The sequence below is a fragment of the Balaenoptera physalus genome, assembly GCF_965194825.1.
Source record: "Balaenoptera physalus genome assembly, chromosome: 20".
Taxonomy (NCBI): Eukaryota; Metazoa; Chordata; class Mammalia; order Artiodactyla; family Balaenopteridae; genus Balaenoptera; species Balaenoptera physalus.
Window position 1 is genome coordinate 7,952,560 of NC_138901.1, and position 19,775 is coordinate 7,972,334.

Here is a 19,775-nt window from a genome sequence, read left to right on the forward strand (position 1 = left end):
AAAGAAAAAAGGCATCCAGGCAAACAAAAAGCAAATTACTTACAAGGGAAGAAAATTAACACTAGCACTGTTCTTCCAGATCAGCACTGAACAAAAATACGCTAACATGGGACTTCCATGGAGGTCCAGTAGTTAAGACTCCACGCTTCCACTGTAGGGGGAGTGGGTTCAATCCCTGGTCCTGGAACTAAGATCCCATATGCCTCGTGACGTGGCCAAAAATATATATATGTATACCATGAGCCATAAATGCAAGCCACATATGTAATTTTAAATTATCTAATAGCCACATTTTTAAAAAGTAAAAATAAGCAAAATTAATTTGAATATATTTTATTTATCCCAATGTTGGATATTCCAATATCCCAATATATCCAAAATATTATTTCAATAGGTAATCAATATAAAAACTTTTAAGGAGCTATTCACATTCTTTTTTCAACTATCCATGAAGAAAAATACAACTATTTGTTACTCAGCAAGAGAACAAAGAGAAAAATCTTAGAATACACTAACTTAAATAATTTATCCAGTGAATTAAGATATTAGGGCATATTCCTAACATCACAATGAAATTCAATGTTGCTCAGTGAATTCCAGAATTTATATCTGTCCCAGTGAGATATTCTGACATTTGCCACCAAACCACTATGTATTATCACATCACGCAATAAAGGGCAGTTAAACCTCCTTCCCGTCTTTCTACAACTCTGTATTTAAAGGGTACCCTAAATGTTAACAAACAGAAACTCTAATTTTATTCTAATTTAAAATAACTTTTCTTTCCAAATCTGTGATATTACTGAAATATGTTGGTCTACAGAAAAAGGGTTAGGGGAAAAAACCCAACTGTTTAGGCCTCTAGGTAATAGCAATTTATTTATTGTCATGGCATGATTCCAAATCAAAGATTTTAAGGTTTTTGAAACCTTATATTTTATAAAACTAACAAAATTCAAAGACGCTGAGTAATCAATAAAATTGTGATAATTTGTATAGAGTAAAAGATGAAGCAAAATATATTTTGGATTTTAGTCACTATCTCATGCTAATTGGGAGTTTTTATTGCAAGATCTGTAATCAATCTTCCCTTCTTTTGGTATTTTTTTAAAAATTGAGGTCACAGTAAAATAAATTAGACAGATATCCTGCCTATAAGTGAAAAATACTAATCTTCACCTACTTTTGGACCAATGGAGTTATATCCTTGATTATTGTAGAAAATGGAATTGTACTTAAAAATAACTTCATACAAAATTAAAATATGGGAAAAATTTTTTTAAATAAATAAAAAGAAAAGGAAATAAAAAAGAAAAAATTAAAATATGGAAAAACTGGCTATGGAAATCCTATTACATTTTCATATATTTGAAAAATCTTCATCTACATGACATTTCAATAACGTACTTTAAGCTTAAGGTCACAAAAATAAAAGGAAAGTAACAAAATTGTATTTAAACATCTCTAACTGTTCAAGTCAATTCTAATGCTACAGTGCTGCTTTTGTTATTCATGTTTTTTACTTATTTAAAAAAATTATAGGTGGTGGTTAAGAATCCTGCCAATGCAGAGGACACGTGTTCGAGCCCTGGTCGGGGAAGATGCCACATGCCGCGGAGCAACTAAGCCCATGCGCCACAACTACTGAGCCTGCGCTGTAGAGCCCTCGAGCCACAACTACTGAGCCCACATGCCACAACCACTGACGCCTACGTGCCTAGAGCCCGTGCTCCGCAACGAGAAGCCACCGCAAATGAGAAGTTCACGCACCACAACGAAGAGTGGCCCCCGCTTGCTGCAACTAGAGAAAGCCCGCGCCCAGCAGCGAAGACCCAACACAGCCAAAAATAATTGAATAAATAAACAAAATTTAAAAATTATATAAGTAATACATGTCTTTGGCAAAAAAAAAATAATACAAAGTAGTACGTAATTTAAAAAGTGATAATCCAACACTATGAAAGGTCACTCCATTATGAACAATCAGTTTGCAGCCTTCCAGATTTTCCTATACATATATAAACATGTTCAGGTTTTCTGTTTTGCTTTATTTTGATATTTAACCTAATTGGGATATTACTCATATAGAGCTGCATGTTGCTTTTTTTCCTAATGTGCTGTAGGCATCTTTCCATGTCTGTACTTACGGATTGACCTCATTGCCTCATTGTTCTTTTTTTTTTGGCCCGCTCCGAGCAGCTTGCAGGATCTTAGCTCCCCAACCAGGGACTGAACCCGGGCCCCAGCAGTGAAAGCACCAGAGTCCTAACCACTGGACCGCCAGGGAATTCCTGACCTCATTGTTCTTAATGACTACATAATAACCACCTCTTATTGAGGGCTTACTCTATACCAGTGCTGTACTAACAAGTATTATATAGGTTATCCCTCAAAACCCTATAAGGTGGGTGTTACTAATTTTTTTTCTTTAATTTTACCAAAGAGGAATTGAATGCACAGACAGTTTAAGTACTTTGTCCAAGGTCACACAGCTAGTAAGAGGCAGTGTCAGGCCCCAAATCCAGCTATTTTTATTCCAGAGCCTGTGTGTACTCTTAAGGATTACACTGTAATCCCAATGAGTGCCCAGATTGAATTAACTGTTTCCCTACTGATAAACACTCCCTACTCTTTCTAGTTTATGTTGCTTGCCTGCTTTTTTTTTTTTTTTCTTTCTTTCTATTTGATTGTTTTTACATCTGGAATTTGTCTTCATGGACTGTATGGGATAAGAATTTTTTTTTTTCCAAATAGGAAATTTTACTAACACCATTTACTGACTATTCCATTTCCCCCACTAATTTGAAATGCTCTTTTTATCATGCTATATATACCTAGATCTGGATTCTATTCTATTCTGAACTAGTACAATATAGTTTTAACAACTGCAGCTTTACAGTATTTAGAGCAAGGCACATATCAATGGACCCAAATCTTTCCCATATTCTCAAGTCCCCAAACCTGACCCCTCTACCCGTCTTCCTTTTCCTTTGTGGCACTCCCTCAAAACCCTTCTCCAGGGACTTCCCTGGCCATCCAGTGGTTAAGACTCCGTGCTTCCACTGCAGGGGGCACGGGTTCGATCCCTGGTTGGGGATTATGATTTTGCATGCCGCGTGCAGCGCAGCCCCCAAAAAAACCCCCAAACCCTTCTCCATTACAAAAGTTTCATCACCTTACAACCTACCCATACTTCTATTCATACTTTCTTGCCGTCTCAAGAAGATATTCCTCTTTTCTCCATTCCAAGGTTAACTTCTTCACCTGGGTTCTCATTCCCAACTGCCTCTATGTCCTCCAGATCTCATCAGAAACCATCGTTCTTTCTCAAGATTTCTATTCCCCTCTCTCCGCTGGCTTTCTACTTGCCTCATTCTACAAATGTCTTCTCTCCCTGACTAAAAAAACAAATACAAAAACAAGTTCCATCTGCCATGCCTTAAGACCCAACCACTCACCCATCCATCCATCCACCCACCCACATCCATCCACCCATCCACCAGTTCATCCTCTGTCTACTCCTACCCCACATCCAACAACTCCTCAAATCTTTTTTTTTTTCCCCTCAAATCTTTACAACAGTTTCCACCACTGCATGAAACTCTTCTCTGGAATACCAACCAGGCCAACTGTCTTTTCCCACAATTCATTCACCTTGTGAATGCTCAGAAGACTTCAACACTAATTTCTGAGTCTTCCTCTTCTTGCCCCACTTTTCCACCCAGCCCCAAACATGGATCTGTCTCTAAAAGCCCCATCCTCTCCTTTTCTTTCATTCTTCCTCTCTCTCTCTCTTCCTCACAGAATCACAGCAAAGGCTTTGACTTAAGACAGAGCTGGATTTGATCCTGATGCCGCCGTCTACCAGCTGTGTGACCTAGGACAAATCATTTAACTTTTTTGAGCATTGGCTTTATTTATTTATTTATTATTTTGGTTGCGCCGGGTCTTAGTTGGCGGCACACGGGATCTTCTCTGCGGCATGCGAACTCTTAGTTGCGGCATGCATGCGGGATCTAGTTCCCCAACCAGGGATCGAACCCAGGCCCCCTGCGTGGATTCTTACCCACTGGACCACCAGAGAAGTCCCGCATTGGCTTCTTTATTTGTAAAATGGAGATAATAATACCTCTTTCCAAGCATTGCTGTTGGGATCTAATAAGATAACATTTATGCAGCTGGCTAGGCCCAGTGGGCAATTAATACATGTTGGCCTTCCTTTGCCATCCTCAACTCCCAAACCTTTGTCTCTGATCTTTCTTTGGAGTTTCACTCCAAATCTTTAACCACCTGCTGTATCTTTTTACCTGGGTATCCCTTCTTTGCCTCAAACTCAGTGAATAACCTTTTCTTCTGGAAGGAGGTGGAATGAAAGGCATTTTATCTTAAGAGTTGGCACCAGAACTCCTCTTAGGGAAAGCTTGATCTTTTTTTGGAATATACATTCATGAGCTACTTAGAATGGAGAATGGCACACCAAAAGTATGGGTGCTTTTGTTGCTTGTTAATGGCACTCAAACTACTTTGTAATTTGTTTTATTTATTTATTTACTTGGCTGTGCCGGGTCTTAGTTGCGGCATGCAGGATTTTAGTTGCGGCGTGCAGGATCTAGTTCCCTGACCTGGGATTGAACCCGGGCGCCCTGCGTTGGGAGCACAGAGTCTTAGCCACTGGACCACCAGGGAAGTCCCAGTAAGTTGTTTTTATTCTCAGGGGAAATAATAAAGAGAAGAGTCCAAAAAAGGAGAGGTAAGAGGAAAAGAGACATTAAGACAGAAGAAGGCAGGGATTGGTGAGCTGAAGAGCCAGTAAAACTCCCTCGTTGACATACAATTAGGGAGTTTGTATTTCTCCAATGTAAGCCCAAAGCAGGCTCTGTAGTTGTGGCTTGTGGGCTTAGTTGCTCCGCGGCATATGGGATCTTTCCAGACCAGGGCTTGAACCCGTGTCCCCCGCATTGGCAGGTGGATTCTTAACCACTGTGCCACCAGGGAAGTCCCTAACTTTTTAAGACACTCCCAAACTCTTTTCCAAACTGGCTGTCATCATTTTACATTCCCATCCACAATGCACAAGGATTCCAATTTCTCTGCATTCTCACCAACACTTGATATTGTCTTTTTTATTGTTGCTCTCCTAGTGGTTTTGAAGTGCTATCTCATTGTGGTTTTAATTGTATTTCCCTAATAACTACTGATGCTGAGCATCTTTCCATGTATTTATTGGCCATTCCTATATCTTCTTTGGTGAAATGCCTATTCAACTCTTTTGTCCATTTGTAAATTGGGTTGTCTTCTTAATATTGAGCTGTAAAAAGTTCTCGATATATTCTGGAAGTAAATCCTTTATGTGTTTTGCAAATATTTTCATTCAGAAGGTGGCTTGTCCTTTCATTTCCTTAATGTTGTCTTTTGAAGTAGAAACATTTTTAATTTGGAAGAAATCCAATTTATCAGTTTTTTCTCCTATGGATTTTGCTTTCGGCACTGTATCAAAGAACTCTGCCCAATCTGAAACAAATAAATAGTTTCTCCTATGTCTTCTTTTAGGGGTTTTATAGTTTTAGCTCTTGAATTTAGGTCCATTTTTAAAACAGCTTTGGGACTTCCCTGGTAGTCTAGTGGTTAAGACTCCACTCTCCCAGTGCAGGGGGCCCGGGTTCAATCCCTGGTCAGGGAACTAGATCCCGCATGCCACAACTAAAAGATCCTGCATGCCGCAACGAAAATCTCACATGCCGCAACTAAGACCCAGAGCAGCCAAATAAATAAATAAATATTTTAAAAAGTAACAATAAAAAAGTCTTATTGAACTATAATTCACATATCGTATAATTCACCTATTTAAAGTGTACAATTCAATGGTTTTTTAGTATATTCACAGAGTTATGCAACTATTCACTACTATCTAATTTTAGAACATTTTCATTATCCCAGAAAGAAACCCATTAGCAGTCACTTCTCATTTCCCCCTCCCCCGGCCACTGGCAGCCACTAATCTACTTTCTGTCTCTATGGATTTGCCTCTTCTGGACATGTCATATAAATGGAATTATACAATATATGGCCTTTTGCCTCTGGCTTCTTTCACTTAACATCAGTGTTTTTCAAGTTTCATCCAAGCTGTAGCAAATATCAATACTTCATTCCTTCTTGTTGCCAAGTAACACTCCATTGCATGGATTTACCACATTTTATCAGTTGTTCCATTCACCAGTTGATGGACATTTGGGTTGTTTCCACCTTTTAGCTATTATGACCAGTGCTGCTATGAACATTCATGTACATGCTTTGGTGTGGATTTATTTTTCATTTTTCTTGGGCATATATATATTATGTATGTGTGTGTAACATATGGCTGTAATTGCTGAGTTATAATGAACATTTGAGGCACTGTCAAACTGTTTTCCATAGAGCTTTCTGCAGCGGTGAGGGCTCCAACTCTGACATCACCTGTGCTCCTTGACCAATGACAACACCATGGAACTGGAGCCGTGATTGAGGCTGATGTAAATCTGAAGGCCTACCCTCTTACAGATGCCCACCTCACTAAGAAACTATTGGACCTCGTTCAGCAATCACGTAACTACAAGCAGCTTCGAAAAGGAGCCAGTGAGGCCACCAAAACCCTCAACAGAGGCATCTCTGAGTTCATTGTGATGGCTGCAGACCCGAGCCCCTGGAGGTCATCCTGCACCTCCCACTGCTGTGTGAGGACAAGAACGCGCCCTGTGTGTTTGTGCGCTCCAAGCAGGCCCTGGGGCGAGCCGGTGGGGTCTCCAGGCCTGTCTTCGCCTGTTCTGTCACCATGAAAGAACGCTCACAACTGAAGCAGCAGATCCAATCCATCCAGCAGTCCATTGAAAGGCTCTTAGTCTAAACAGGTGGTCTCTGTCACACTCCCTGCTGACTCCTACACCAGGGGTTATGTATCATATCGTCTGTTAGCATCTAGTATTTCCAGCTACCTTCTATGGTTATAAAAGATTGTAGCGCTAAATCTGGAAAAAAACCAAACAGTTTTCCATAGCAACTGTACCGCTTTACATTCCCACCAGCGGGGGACCAGGATTCCAATTTCTCCACATCCTCACCAACACTTACTATTTGTTTTTTAAATTATCACTATCCTAGGGGATGTGAAGTATTATCTAACCGTAGTTTTGATTTGCATTTCCCTAATAGCCAATGATGTTAAGCATCTTTTCATTGTTGACATGCTTACTGTCCATTTGTATATCTTTGTTGGACAAAAGTCTACTCAAGATCTTTGCTCCTTTTTTAATCGGGTTGTCTTTTTGTTTTTTGAATTGTACAAGTTCTTTATATATTCTAGATATAAATCCCTTATCATCCATAAGATTTGCAAATATTTTCTCCCATTCTGTGGGTAGTATTTTCATTCTGTGATCCATTGTGAGTTAATTTTTGGTCATGTGAAGAAAGGGTCTAAGTTCATTCTTTTGCTTGTCAATATCCAATTGTCCTAGAACCATTTGTTGAAAAACCTATCCTTTCCCTGTTGAATTGTCTTGGCACTTCTGTCAAAATCAACTGACCATAAATATAAGGATTTATTTCTGGCTTGCAATTCTGTTCCATTGATCTACATGCTGTTTTTTTAAGATTTTTTTTTTTTTTGATATGGACCATTTTAAAAATCTTTGTTGAATTTGTTACAATACTGCTTCTCTTTTATGTTTTGGTTTTTTGGCAGCAAGCCAGTGGGATCTTAGCTCCCCGACCAGACCAGGAATCGAGCCCGCACCCTCTGCGTTAGAAGGTGAAGTCTTAACCACTGGACCACCAAGGAAGTCCCTGATCTATATGTTTCTTGATGTACCAATACCACACCATGGCTTGATAGTAATTTTTGAAATTGGGTAGTGAAAATCCTCCAAGTTTGTTCTTCCTTTTCAAAATTGTTTTGGATATTCTAGGTCCTTTGAATGTCCACATACATTTTAGAATTGGCCAGCCAATTTCTTCAAAAAAGTCTGTTGGGATTGTACCAGAGAATGTACTCAATTTTCAGATCAATTTGGAGAACACTGGCATCTCAACAATATTGAGTTTTCCATTCCATGAACATGAAACGTCTATTTATTTAGATCTCTTTAAACTTTTTTAGTTAAAGCATCAATCTCAGCAACATTTTAGAATTTTCATTGTACAAATCATACACTTATTATGTGAAATTTATTCCTGAGAACTGTATCCTTTTTGATGCTATTGGGAATGGCAATAGTTTCCTTAATTTCATTTCCAGATTATTGCTTGTATATAAAAGCACAATTGATTTTTGTGTGTTGATCTGATCTTGTATCTGCAAAGTTCCTCACTCATTTTTTAGTTTTAGTAGGTTTTTTTGTGGAATCTTTGGTATTTTCTATACATAGGATCATGTCATCTATGAATAAAGACAGTTTCACGTTTTTCTTTACAATCTGGTTGCCTTAAATTTTTTAAAAAATGTGTTTGTTTTGCCTTATTGTACTAGTTAGAATCTCCAGTTAATACTGAATGGCAAAAGCAGACATCCCTGTCTTCTTCCTTATCTTAGCAGGAAAGCATCTGTATCTCACCTTTAAGTATAGTGAGCTATGAGCTTTTCATAGATGCCCTGTATCAGACTGAGGAAGTACCCTTCTATTCTAAGTTTGCTGAGTGTTTTTCACCTTGAAAAGGTGTTGGATTTGTTAAATGTTTTGTCTGCATCTATTGAGATGATCATGTAGTTTTTATTCTTTATTCTACCAATATGGTGTATTAACACTGATTGATTTTTCAGATATTAAACCAACCTTGCATTCCTGAGATAGATCCCTGGTCATGGTATATTCTGTATTCTTATTTATCTCTGTATGCCTGCATTCTATCTTTGATACTAGATGATAAGCACTGAAATTTTGGAAGGAATGTAATTTTTATTTATTTATTTATTTAGTTTTGGCTGCATCAGGTCTTAGTTGTGGCACATGAGATCTTTCATGTGGCATGTGGGCTCTTTGTTGTGGCTCTCAGGCTTACTTGCCCCGTGGCATGTGGTATCCTAGCTCCCCGACCAGAGATCGAACCTGTGTCCCCTGCATTGAAAGGCGGATTCTTAACCACTGGACCACCAGGGAAGTCCAGGAAGGAGAGTAATTTTTAAATAATGATTTTTAAAGACTGCAATTTTTAGACTTTTAAAAATATGTTTCCCCAGCACAAGCACTCTTTCAGAAACTAAAAACTTGAGCTCAGCACCTATTTAGCAAGAATAATTTGTTAAAATAAGAAGCCACTGGGGGGACTTCCCTAGTGGCGCAGTGGTTAAGAATCTGCTTGCCAATGCAGGGGACACAGGTTTGAGCCCTGGTCCGGGAAGATCCCACATGCTGCGGAGCAACTAAGCCTGTGCACCACAACTACTGAGCCTGCGCTCTAGAGCCCGTGAGCCACAACCACTGAGCTCGCGTGCCACACCTACTGAAGCCCGCACGCCTAGAGCCCATGCTCCACAATAAGAGAAGCCACCGCAATGAGAAGCCCACGCACCGCAATGAAGAGTAGACCCCCGCTCGTCGCAACTACAGAAAGCCTGCGCACAGCAACGAAGACCCAAAGCAGCCAATAAATAAATAAATAAATTTATAAAAAAAAAAAAAAGAAGCCACTGGGAATTCCCTGGCAGTTCAGTGGTTGGGACTCTGTGCTTTCACTGCTGAGAGCGCAGGTTCAATCCCTGGTTGGGGCACTAAGATCCCACAAGCTGTGGGGCATGGCCAAAAAAAAAAAAAAAGAAGCCGCTATGACTGTTAATTTTTATGTCACCTTGGCTAGGTTATGGTGGTCAGTTGTTTGTCCAAACACTAATCTAGATGTTGCTGCGAGGACATCTTGTAGATGTGATTAACATTTATACTTAGTTGATTTTAAGTAAAAGAGATTACCCTTGATAATGTGGGTGGGCTTCATCCAATCAGTTGAAGGCTTTAAGAGCAGAAACTGAGGTTTCCTGGAGAAAAAGGAATTCTGCTTTAAGACTAACATAGAAATCCTGCCTGAGTTTCTCATCTGGCAGACTGTCCTACAGATTTCAGACTGAAGAATACAACATCAACTCCTGTCTGAGTTTCCAGCTTGCTGACCTGCCCTACAAATTTTAGACTTGCCAGCCCCCACAATAATGGAGGCCAATTATATGTATATATCTCCCATTGGTTCTCTTTCTCTGGAGAACCCTGGCTGATACAGCCATCAAATAGCTTATATTGTTAATCCTCCCTTCTGTGACCCACATCATGAATTACAAAGTTGATTCTGAGGGCTTTTATCCTGCTGATTGCCATAGGCATCAAAATCACAGGATCAGAATCTATACACTGGTGCACAGCACAACGCATGATATATACATAGCAGGTGCCCAAGAGCGTGCACTGATGGTAATAAACAGAAAGAGAAAAGAGATGCTAAAGAACAAAAGAACACAACCACCATCATATAAGTAAATGAAAGGCCCCAAATCATAAGACAAAATCAAGAAGTGAAAGAAATCAGTCTGCTCTTAATAAAGTAAAGTACAAATAAAGCAAAAATACTGGAGGTTTCGAAAGGAGAAGAATTACCACTTTTTAAGTGTTCAAAAATAATACTGGGGCTTCCCTGGTGGCTCAGTGGTTGAGAATCTGCCTGCCAATGCAGGGGACACGGGTTCAATCCCTGGTCTGGGAAGATCCCACATGCCACGGAGCAAATAAGCCCGTGCGCCACAACCACTGAAGAGCCTGTGCTCTAGAGCCCGTGAGTCACAACTACTGAGCCCACGTGCCGCAACTACTGAAGCCCGTGCGCCTAGAGCCCGTGCTCCACAATGAGAAGCCACCACAATGAGAAGCCTGCGCACTGCGACGAAGAGTAGACCCCGCTCGCCGCAACTAGAGGAAGCCCTCGCGCAGCAGCGAAGACCCAACACAGCCAAAAATAAATAAATTAAATAAATGAATTTATTTAAAAAAATAATAATAATATTAGCATTTGAACTCCTGATCTTGATGACTCCATCATTAAATGGAAGAACCTTTACATTTTTTATGGTATTAAATGTATTTACTATGAATTTCAGAAACCTACTTAATTTTAGTTAACGTATCAATCAAAATGTGCCAGAACCAAATAATTCTTTATTCTGCAGTAAGTTCCATCTTTGAAAGCCCCCGGTTTCGAAACATATTGAATTGATGGCCCTAAAAGCTAAGAGAAACTTTTATAACTATTTGATAAGCAAAGACTTAGTACCCACGCTTTAGAAATGTGGTATGCCCTAGGACAGACCCACTTGACAAGCATATGTGTACTCCAATGTAACAAAAATTTGGAAAATGATGATGTTAGCTGCTCAGGACTCTGATTACCATTCTGAATTTTTATAATAGGTTTCCCTCTTAACACCTGAGCAAAATGAATTACTCCTATTTTCCAATTTGCTCAAATATGTAAGAGAAAAATGAACTAGATTTATCAGGTACTGAATTAAAATGGATTAAATTGTCTTTATAGTATGTCTATTTCTTCCTGGACAGAGAAAACAGAACTAATGACTCTTATCAACATGGGGACCCCTTTCAAAAGTCAGGCCTACACGCATAAAAACAACCACCTCAGCAAAGCCCTAACTTTGCTGAACCAATGATCGTGGGCTTTGAAAGAAGCGAAGATCTCAGAGAAGGATTTAAAAGCACGTATTGTTTCTAACTCAAAAATTACAAAGGGGGCTTTCCTGGTGGTGCAGTGGTTGAGAGTCGGCCTGCCAATGCAGGGGACACGGGTTCGAGCCCTGGTCTGGGAAGATCCCACATGCCGCGGAGCGACTAGGCCCGTGAGCCACAACTACTGAACCTGTGTGTCTGGAGCCTGTGCTCCACAACAAGAGAGGCCGTGATAGTGAGAGGCCCGCGCACCGCGATGAAGAGTGGCCCCCGCTTGCCGCAACTAGAGAAAGCCCTCGCACAGAAACAAAGACCCAACACAGCCAAATAAATTAATTAATTAATTAATTAATTTTTTAAAAAAAATTACAAAGGCACGACCAAATGCAGAACAGTGCTATAAATAGCTTTCTACGCTAATGTAGAAATACTCTACAGAAACAAACTCCCATCATACTTTCTGTTATTTAAATGATTAATATTTATGTATTTATTAACAAAGCTAAAAATCACCTAAGAACATAAGTATAACGTTAATTATTGCTGCATTGTTTGCAATAGTAAAAGACTGAAAAAAAAAACCCACTCCCAAATGTTCACCAATAGACTATGTTAAAAACTGTAGCATGCGCACACAAAGGAATGTTATACAGTTGTTTTTTTAAAAAAAAGAACAACAACAAAAAACCCTCTCTAATATGGAAATAATATAAAAAGATCTCCAATGTGTTTGAAAGTAAACAAAACAAATACAAAACAAGGTGCAGAGCAGTCTAAGTAGCATGCTATGCTTGTATTTACACAAGAAACTCTGGACGAATTCCAGAAAGTGGTTACGTAGGTACGAGAGGTGTATGGGGAGGAACTAGGTGGATGAACAGCTACAGTGATAACTAGACCTTCACTGTATGCCTTTTCATTCTTTTAAACTTTGAACCATGTGACTATATTACTTATTCAAAAAAATAAATAATTCGAAATAATTCTAGGCTATTTTATTTTCACCTATCTCTATTAAAGAAAAAAGAAAAAAAGCTGTAAACCCAAGTTCCAACATGAAATCGGCTGTTCTCAATACTTTTTAAACGTTTCTAGTTCAATGTGCATACAAAACTAAGGGGTTCCTTTAAAAATACAAAAAAGAGGGACTTCCCTGGTGGCACGGTGGTTAAGGATCCGCCTGCCAATGCAGGGGACACAGGTTCGAGCCTTGGTCCAGGAAGATCCCACATGCCGTGGAGCAACTAAGCTCGTGCGCCACAACTACTGAGCCTGCGTGCCACAAATACTGAAGCCTGCCTGCCTAGAGCCCATGCTCCACAACAAGAGGAGCCACCGCAATGAGAAGCCCGCGCACAGCGATGAAGAGTAGCCCCACACGCTGCAACTAGAGAAAGCTCGCGTGCAGCAACGAAGATCCAAAGCAGCCACAAAAAAAAAAAAAAAAACAAGAAAGAAAAAGCAATTTCTTCTGGGCACTGTGACCATCATCACGGGGACTAATGACCATGCGCTTACTGAAATAACTACTCCAAGGCCATGGAGTAACAGAGACTTTCCAGTGAGCCAGAGGGCGGTTTCAGCTCAGCCAGTTTAGTCACCTGGAGAAAACTGACTCTGCTATTTGCTTTGTTCTACTTTCCGTACTCAAGATAGGGAGACCTCAAAATCAACCCAGTCTGATTCTTCAACAGGGAGTCAGGCCTCTGAGTTTTGTCTCAATTCTGATGCAGAATAGCCTCCATTCCACAAACCACCAAGGACAAGTTCAAAATTCAATTCCTTGAAAAAGGCAGAGGCTTTCGTAAGAAGAGCACTAACTTGCTGGGTAACCCTGGCCTTACCAATTGATTTCTCTGGGCCTCCATTTTCTTACCGGTGAAATGAATGGATCTGGGGCCAAATTCTCTGCAAGGTTCCTTTGGGTCTAAAATACTATAATCCAGGGACTTCCTTGGTGATCCAGTGGCTAAGACTCTACACTCCCAATGCAGGGGGCCTGGGTTCGATCCCTGGTCAGGGAACTAGATCCCACATGCCCCAACTAAGAGTTTGCATGCCGCAACTAAAGATTCCCACACGCGGCAACAAAGATCCCGCACACGGCGAGTAAGAGCTGGCACAGCCAAATAAATAAATAAATTAATTAATTTTTAAAAATAAAATACTATAATCCAATAAAGAGTCAGGTAAATCTAAAGATCAGATGAAGGATAGGAGATGCCTCTAGACTACAGCATATTTTCACCTACACCAAGATTTGCTGACTGGGACATGAATGTTCTGATTCCTATTTTCTGTGTTTTATCTTCAACATACATAATTTGGCCCACTTGCTACAAAGATTTCTCTCATGCAAAAGCTCTGATTAAAAATGAGTTACCAGAGATCTCCCTGGTGGCGCAGTAGTTAAGAATCCACCTGCCAATGCAGGGGACACAGGTTCGAGCCCTGGTCCGGGAAGATCTCACATGCCGCGGAGCAACTAAGCCCGTGCGCCACAACCACAGAGCCTGCGCTCTAGAGCCCGAGAGCCACAACTACTGAGCCTGTGGGCCACAACTACTGAAGCCCTCGTGCCTAGAGCCCGTGCTCCACAACAAGAGAAGCCACCGCAATGAGAAGCCTGCGCACTGCAACAAAGAGTAGCCCCCGCTCGCCTCAACTAGAGAAAGCCCGCGCGCAGCAACAAAGACCCAACACAGCCAAAAATAAATAAATTAATTAATTCATTTATTTATTTTTAAAAAAAAAAAGAGTTACCATTAGGAAAACTTTTAAAAGATTGATAGAGTGGAGAGGATGATTTAAGACTGTAGGTATGGAGGGTGCTGGTTAAGAAAAGTTTTAGTTTGGTCCATTATCCTTTGATTATCATCATCCAAGATTCATACTTGTATTAATATCTTCTGAGGACTAGCCTTCCAGTGATTTACCTTTGCTTATTCCCGTAAGTGAAGGAGGGGTGAATACTCTTCTGAGGCAGCAAATTCTACTGCAAACTCCAAGCCAGCAAAACCTGCTCCATATTCTGAGCAATAAAGGCTAAGTGATTTCAGAAAAGAAAAATCCACAATATTTGTGCATATTTTTGTCTACTAAAAAGCAAAATGCATGCTTCCTTTAGCACTGGTTTCATACAGTCATAATCAGCTAGAGCTTTATTAAAACACTAATGATGCACGGCTTTATCTCAGACTGTTCTAAAGCAGCTCTTAAGCACATTCATCTCTGCAAGGATTCACTCTCTGGCACAGATCAGTGAGCAACACAGCTCTGGCAGACACTCTGCAGGGTGCAGGTTCATTGTCTGGTCCCTACTTCCGGCTGGCACAAACTGGACAGACTGCAGAGAAACCAGCTCATCTCATTACTGTGTCTTTATCCTCCTGCTGCAATTCTGACATCTCTCCAAGATCACGAAAATCCTCATCAGGTCCTAAGCCAAAGAGAAGATGATAGCCATGGGTCCCCAGAAGTCTTGAGAAAAGCAAGGAAAAACAAAGAGCAGAGACTTAGGTCATGCGCCAGCAGTTCAGAATTGGCTGGTACTCAATCCACTAGTCAGCCTCTCTTGTGCTGTCAAAATTCTCCTCCACTTCCAATATTTATGCTACAAACCAGAGGCTGGAGATATTTATCTTTTTAATGATTCTGAAAACAAACATAATACTTCTCTACATTTTAAATACCTGTGCCCTGTCCCAGAGCTACCCTCATTCCAAAAACCAGGCTTGCCACTACTTTGGCAAAGCGGCAACCCGAGTGCCTCTGATACTAGATTCCCTAACATTTCTGTTAAACACCTTCTTTCTTCTGACAGCCTCTTAAAAAGCACCAGTACAGCCAACGCATTTTCGGCCTCCATCCTCCAGCAGGCGACGGGAGCTTTCCCCTGAGAAACCTAATTCAAACCTGTGTCTGTCCCTCCCACTCCGGAGGCCACCAGGGCCAGCACCTGGCACAGGCGCCTGCCTCGGATGCCAAGCCCGCCTGACCTAACCCTCAGCTCCCGAAGGGAAGAGGCCACCGGGCGGGAAGGAAGGGACGCAGCGCTGCGGCCAGCGGGGATCCGGCCCGCGCCGCGGACACCCCGCCCCTCGGGAGCCGCAGTGTCCCGAGCGCACGTCTCTGTCACAGGACCGACTGCGTGGGGGTCGCTCCCGTCCCCCGGCGGCAGGGCTGCCCACTCCGGCGACCCGGCCAAGGGCCCTAAAGCACCCCTCCAGACCTCCTCCAACACCTCCCACCCTCCGAGATCGCTCTGCAGCGACGTCGGCCTCTGCGTCCCCGGGACGCCCGGAGCCCTCGCGCGGGAGCACCGCGACCTCCTCCCGGCCCCGGGGCGTGCTCACCGGACTTGGGCGGGTAGCGGTACACGGAGTTGGACGGGATGTCCACCTCCTCCACGCCCGCGTGCTGCCGGCTGGTCAGGGCCCCCATGGCCGCTGCGCCCGCGCCGCCCTCGGCGCCTCACCGCGGCCGCTCGCCCCGCGCCCGATGCGGGGGTCGGCTGCCGGCCGCGGACGGCTCCGCCTCGGTGCTGCGGCTCTGGCGGCGGGGAGCCCCCGGCACGCCGCGCACCATCCTCCGCCGGGCCCCGCGGCGGCGCCTGTGCCGAGGGGGGCTGCGGGCTGGGCCGGGGGCGCCGCCGCCGCCTCAGGCCTGGTGATGTCAGCGGCGGCTCGCGCGCGGGGACCGCGGCGGCCAAGGCCAATGGCGGGGCGGGGCGGGAGCGGCCGCGCCGCGCCAGCCAATGGGCAGCGGGACGCGGCGGAGCGGCGGCCGGGCTCGCGGGGCCGACCCGGGGCTCGCGGCCCTCCGCGGGCTGAAGGGGCCGAGGACGCGTCGCCCCGCGGAGCCCGCTGACCCCGTCAGGTGACCGCGCGGGAGCCGCCTCCTCGCCGCGCGCCAGGCCGAGGCCGGGAGTTCGGTCACCATTGTCCCCCAACATCCGAAAGGCGCACGCGGCTTCCCCGCCCGGAGGAAGCCTTCTCCAGCCCCACCCCTCAGCATCTGCCAAAGCCAATGGTCAGAAACCCCGCAGAGGGGCGCCCCCAGTCCCCCAGACGGGGCAGTTCGGGTGGGTTCCCGCCCCCAGAGCAGGGGCTCCCAGGGGACAGGCAGATTGTTGAGTGCTGGGGACCCGCGAGGAGGAGGTCGCCATCCCTGTCACTTAGCTCCTTTCAAAGCGCAGAAAGCTATACATGTTCTCTGTTTATGGGTCCCTTGGGCAGGTCATGTAGCCCTGAAGTTAGGGGACCATCAAGCCAAAGTAAGATCAAGACATTCAACCCCGGACTGCACCTTTCGGAAACTTTGGAAAGACCTGCGAGCAAGGAGAGTCAACCCAGTGGGACGCGAGTGGGCCAGGCAGAGCAGGGGCTCCTCTGGATGACAGCACACACCCAACAACAGTGGGACGCTTGGACGGGCAGAAGACGTCACTCCAGAGCTGAATTACAGACATTTGTGTTTTAAACCTTTTATTTTGTGTGTGTGTGGGTCTGGTGTTTTTTCCTGAGAGGGTGGACTGATGAGCAAGAACTTCAACTGCTAGAACATGATTTCAAGAGGGTCTCCACACACAGTACAGTTTGGGGCCTCGAGTTCCCTGGATTAGGTTTGCAAAGCCATTCCACAGAGTCTCTTTCCTGATTGTCTTTTGTACTTTTCATCGCCCTCTTTTCAGCTTCAGACCTGGTGAGAATGATACTGATGCCCAATTGCCTTGGTTTTCTCCAAGGTCCCCAGGACGGCAGGAACACACCCCTGTCATTTTTTTCGACTGATGCCGAGGAGGGCCTGAGCGACAGGGCAAGCCCCTGGCCCAGACGAGTGGATGGTCAGCCTCTCCCAAGTACCAGGTCTCCCTGGAGGAGTTCAGAGCCTTCCCCCCGAGCCCTCGACCCTCATCACTAGAAGGCTTTTGGACATACCTTTGGAAGGGACCTCCTGGATACTCCTTTCACCACACATAGGCCCACCTTGTAACTACTGGGTAAAGGGAAAATACAAGTCATCTAGAACCGCCTCAAAGCAGAAGACCTTCAGCACATCGCAGGGTAAAACGTCTTATAATCTTAGACTCTGTTCAGAAGACTTTGTCCTTCCTGCCCTCAGCATTTGGTAAAGGGGGCACCATCCCCTTAATGGGTTTACCCACGTCTTCAGGTTTCTTTGTCCCAGCCAGAGCCAGGCAGGATGTGGCTCAATCAGGCAGCTCCATCCCGTTGCTTGCAAGGATCTGTTCTTGTCCCATCTCAGCCTGCTCTGAGCTTGGGAAACGGGTTCATTCCCCATCTTGGATAACACTCCCCAAGCGTATCAGTTGGTTCCTCCTCCCACAAATGAGTCATGAATCCAGTGCTCGGAATAGTAAAACACAAGGCCTAGCACAGTAACATTAGTGGGCATCTATTAAACACTCTCCATGTGCCAGGCCCTATTTTAAACACTTTTACATATAGTAAAACATCCATCCCTTACAGCGACCCTATGAAGTACGTGCTATTAACATCTCATTTCACACTTGGAGAAACTGAGGCAGAGAAAGAGCACTGGACTTTGAGTTGGACAAATGAAGACCCTAAGCAGCTGTGCAACTTTGGACTAAGCCCTTCATAGCGAGCCTCAGTTTCCTTGTCTGTGAAATAGCCCAATCCTCACTGGCTGTTGCGAAGAAGCCGTTAGTGAATCAAGACTCAGTCTAAAAAAAAAAGAAGAAGCGATAATGATAACGGGCTGCCTAGGGTCATGAGACAGAAGAGAAAAGGAGGGAAAATTCTAGCTCAAAGAGACTTTCTGTGAATTGAATTAGAGTCCCACCGTCCACAACATAATCACATAATGTTACAGTTTTGGAAAAGAAAACCTCTAAGGGTGCTCAGGGTGCAGGCGAGATAAGCAAACCCTTGGAAGAGCCGCCACTGCGTTCCTCCCAGGTCCTTCCTTGGTGCCTCTTGACTCCCTTGCCAGAGATCTGGGCCAAGGAGAGGCCCTGAGGGAGAAGATGGCACAGACAAGAGGAAAAATCCAGAAATGACTCCCATCAAGAGAGCCATAAAAATACTTTTAACTTGAACAAATGGTCTGGGGAGGGGTGGCGCAGAGTGCATAAGGAAATTACATGCAAATACCATGCATCCTTTGGGTAAATAGCCTCAAGGCATCCTATCCATTTCCAAGCTGTGGATGCAGCCCTCCGGAGAATCCCAGCGGAGAGCCCTGCGTTTAAAGGTCTCAGGGGTTTCCTCTAAGCATCCGAGGAAGGCAGGGAGGTAAAAGCCACGTATTTTATCAGGTCTTCGCCCTTCTTCTCAACCTTGGGTCGAAGGGAGAAAGGAGAAGGCTGTGGGGAGGGGAACAGAGGGATGAGTAATTTCTAGGTCAGCTAATCCCCTTGAGCTTTTCATTTTGTTCATTTTGGCTGTCCTGGTTTCAGCTCAGATGTGCATTTCCCACCTTCGTAACACATCCACTCCTTTCGAAGATTTGCACAGATTCCTGTATCAGGAGGGAGAGAGAGCCTGTAGGTGAAGAGCTGATGGGCGCTGCCCTGTACGTAGCACAGTGCTCCTAAGGCAGCAGAGCAGGGGATACCTTGGGGACCTGAAGGAGCTAAGACAGGCCCCTTGGCTGTTTGCTTGGCCCTTCTGCCTGGGCTAGGGGGACTGGAAAGTTAGAGCCCTGGCTGTTCTGAGTATCCAAAAGATGGGCCCAATCACAACACACAGCCCCTCATCTCTCTTCTCAGTCCTTGGCCGGTGGCTTAAGTGGATTAAAGCTAAAAGCACAAGCAGAGAATTTCACATCCTGCTTCAGATCAGTGTGCTAGGCTGACGCTGACAGAGGGGGCTGATCCTAAATGTTTTGAGACCCAGCAAACGGTTCCTCTGACAACCTAAGGCTCTCTGTTGAGGAAAATAACCTTGCCCATTAGGCAATCAGCAATCGGCCTTTCACATGTTGCTTCTTGCCAAGTGTGAATTCTTCATTGTTAATTTCCTGCTCAGCTGTGTGCCTCTAACAAAGGAGAACTGTTCAGACTACAGTTGGGCTTGTAGCTTCTTAATCTACTTTTCA

The 19,775-nt window shown here is 44.0% G+C and overlaps 1 protein-coding gene and 1 pseudogene across 6 annotated transcripts in view; one reads left to right on the forward strand and one right to left on the reverse strand.

Moving 5' to 3' along the window:
- The window catches only part of RNF157 (ring finger protein 157), a 79,986-nt gene extending 63,621 nt beyond the window's left edge, over positions 1–16,365 (reverse strand). For all 5 annotated transcript variants that reach the window (XR_014257313.1, XM_082440241.1, XM_082440240.1 and 2 more), the window contains exon 1: positions 16,046–16,365. Coding sequence is in view for 4 of the 5 variants with exons in the window: in XM_082440241.1 (XP_082296367.1) it covers positions 16,046–16,133 (88 nt within the window). In the remaining variant the exon portion in view is untranslated. The remainder of the gene's footprint in view (positions 1–16,045) is intronic.
- Positions 6,480–12,016, forward strand: LOC309650203 (NHP2-like protein 1 pseudogene; annotated as a pseudogene). The gene has a single exon. The product of its transcript is annotated as an NHP2-like protein 1 pseudogene (transcript).
- Positions 16,366–19,775: the final 3,410 nt, after the last annotated feature.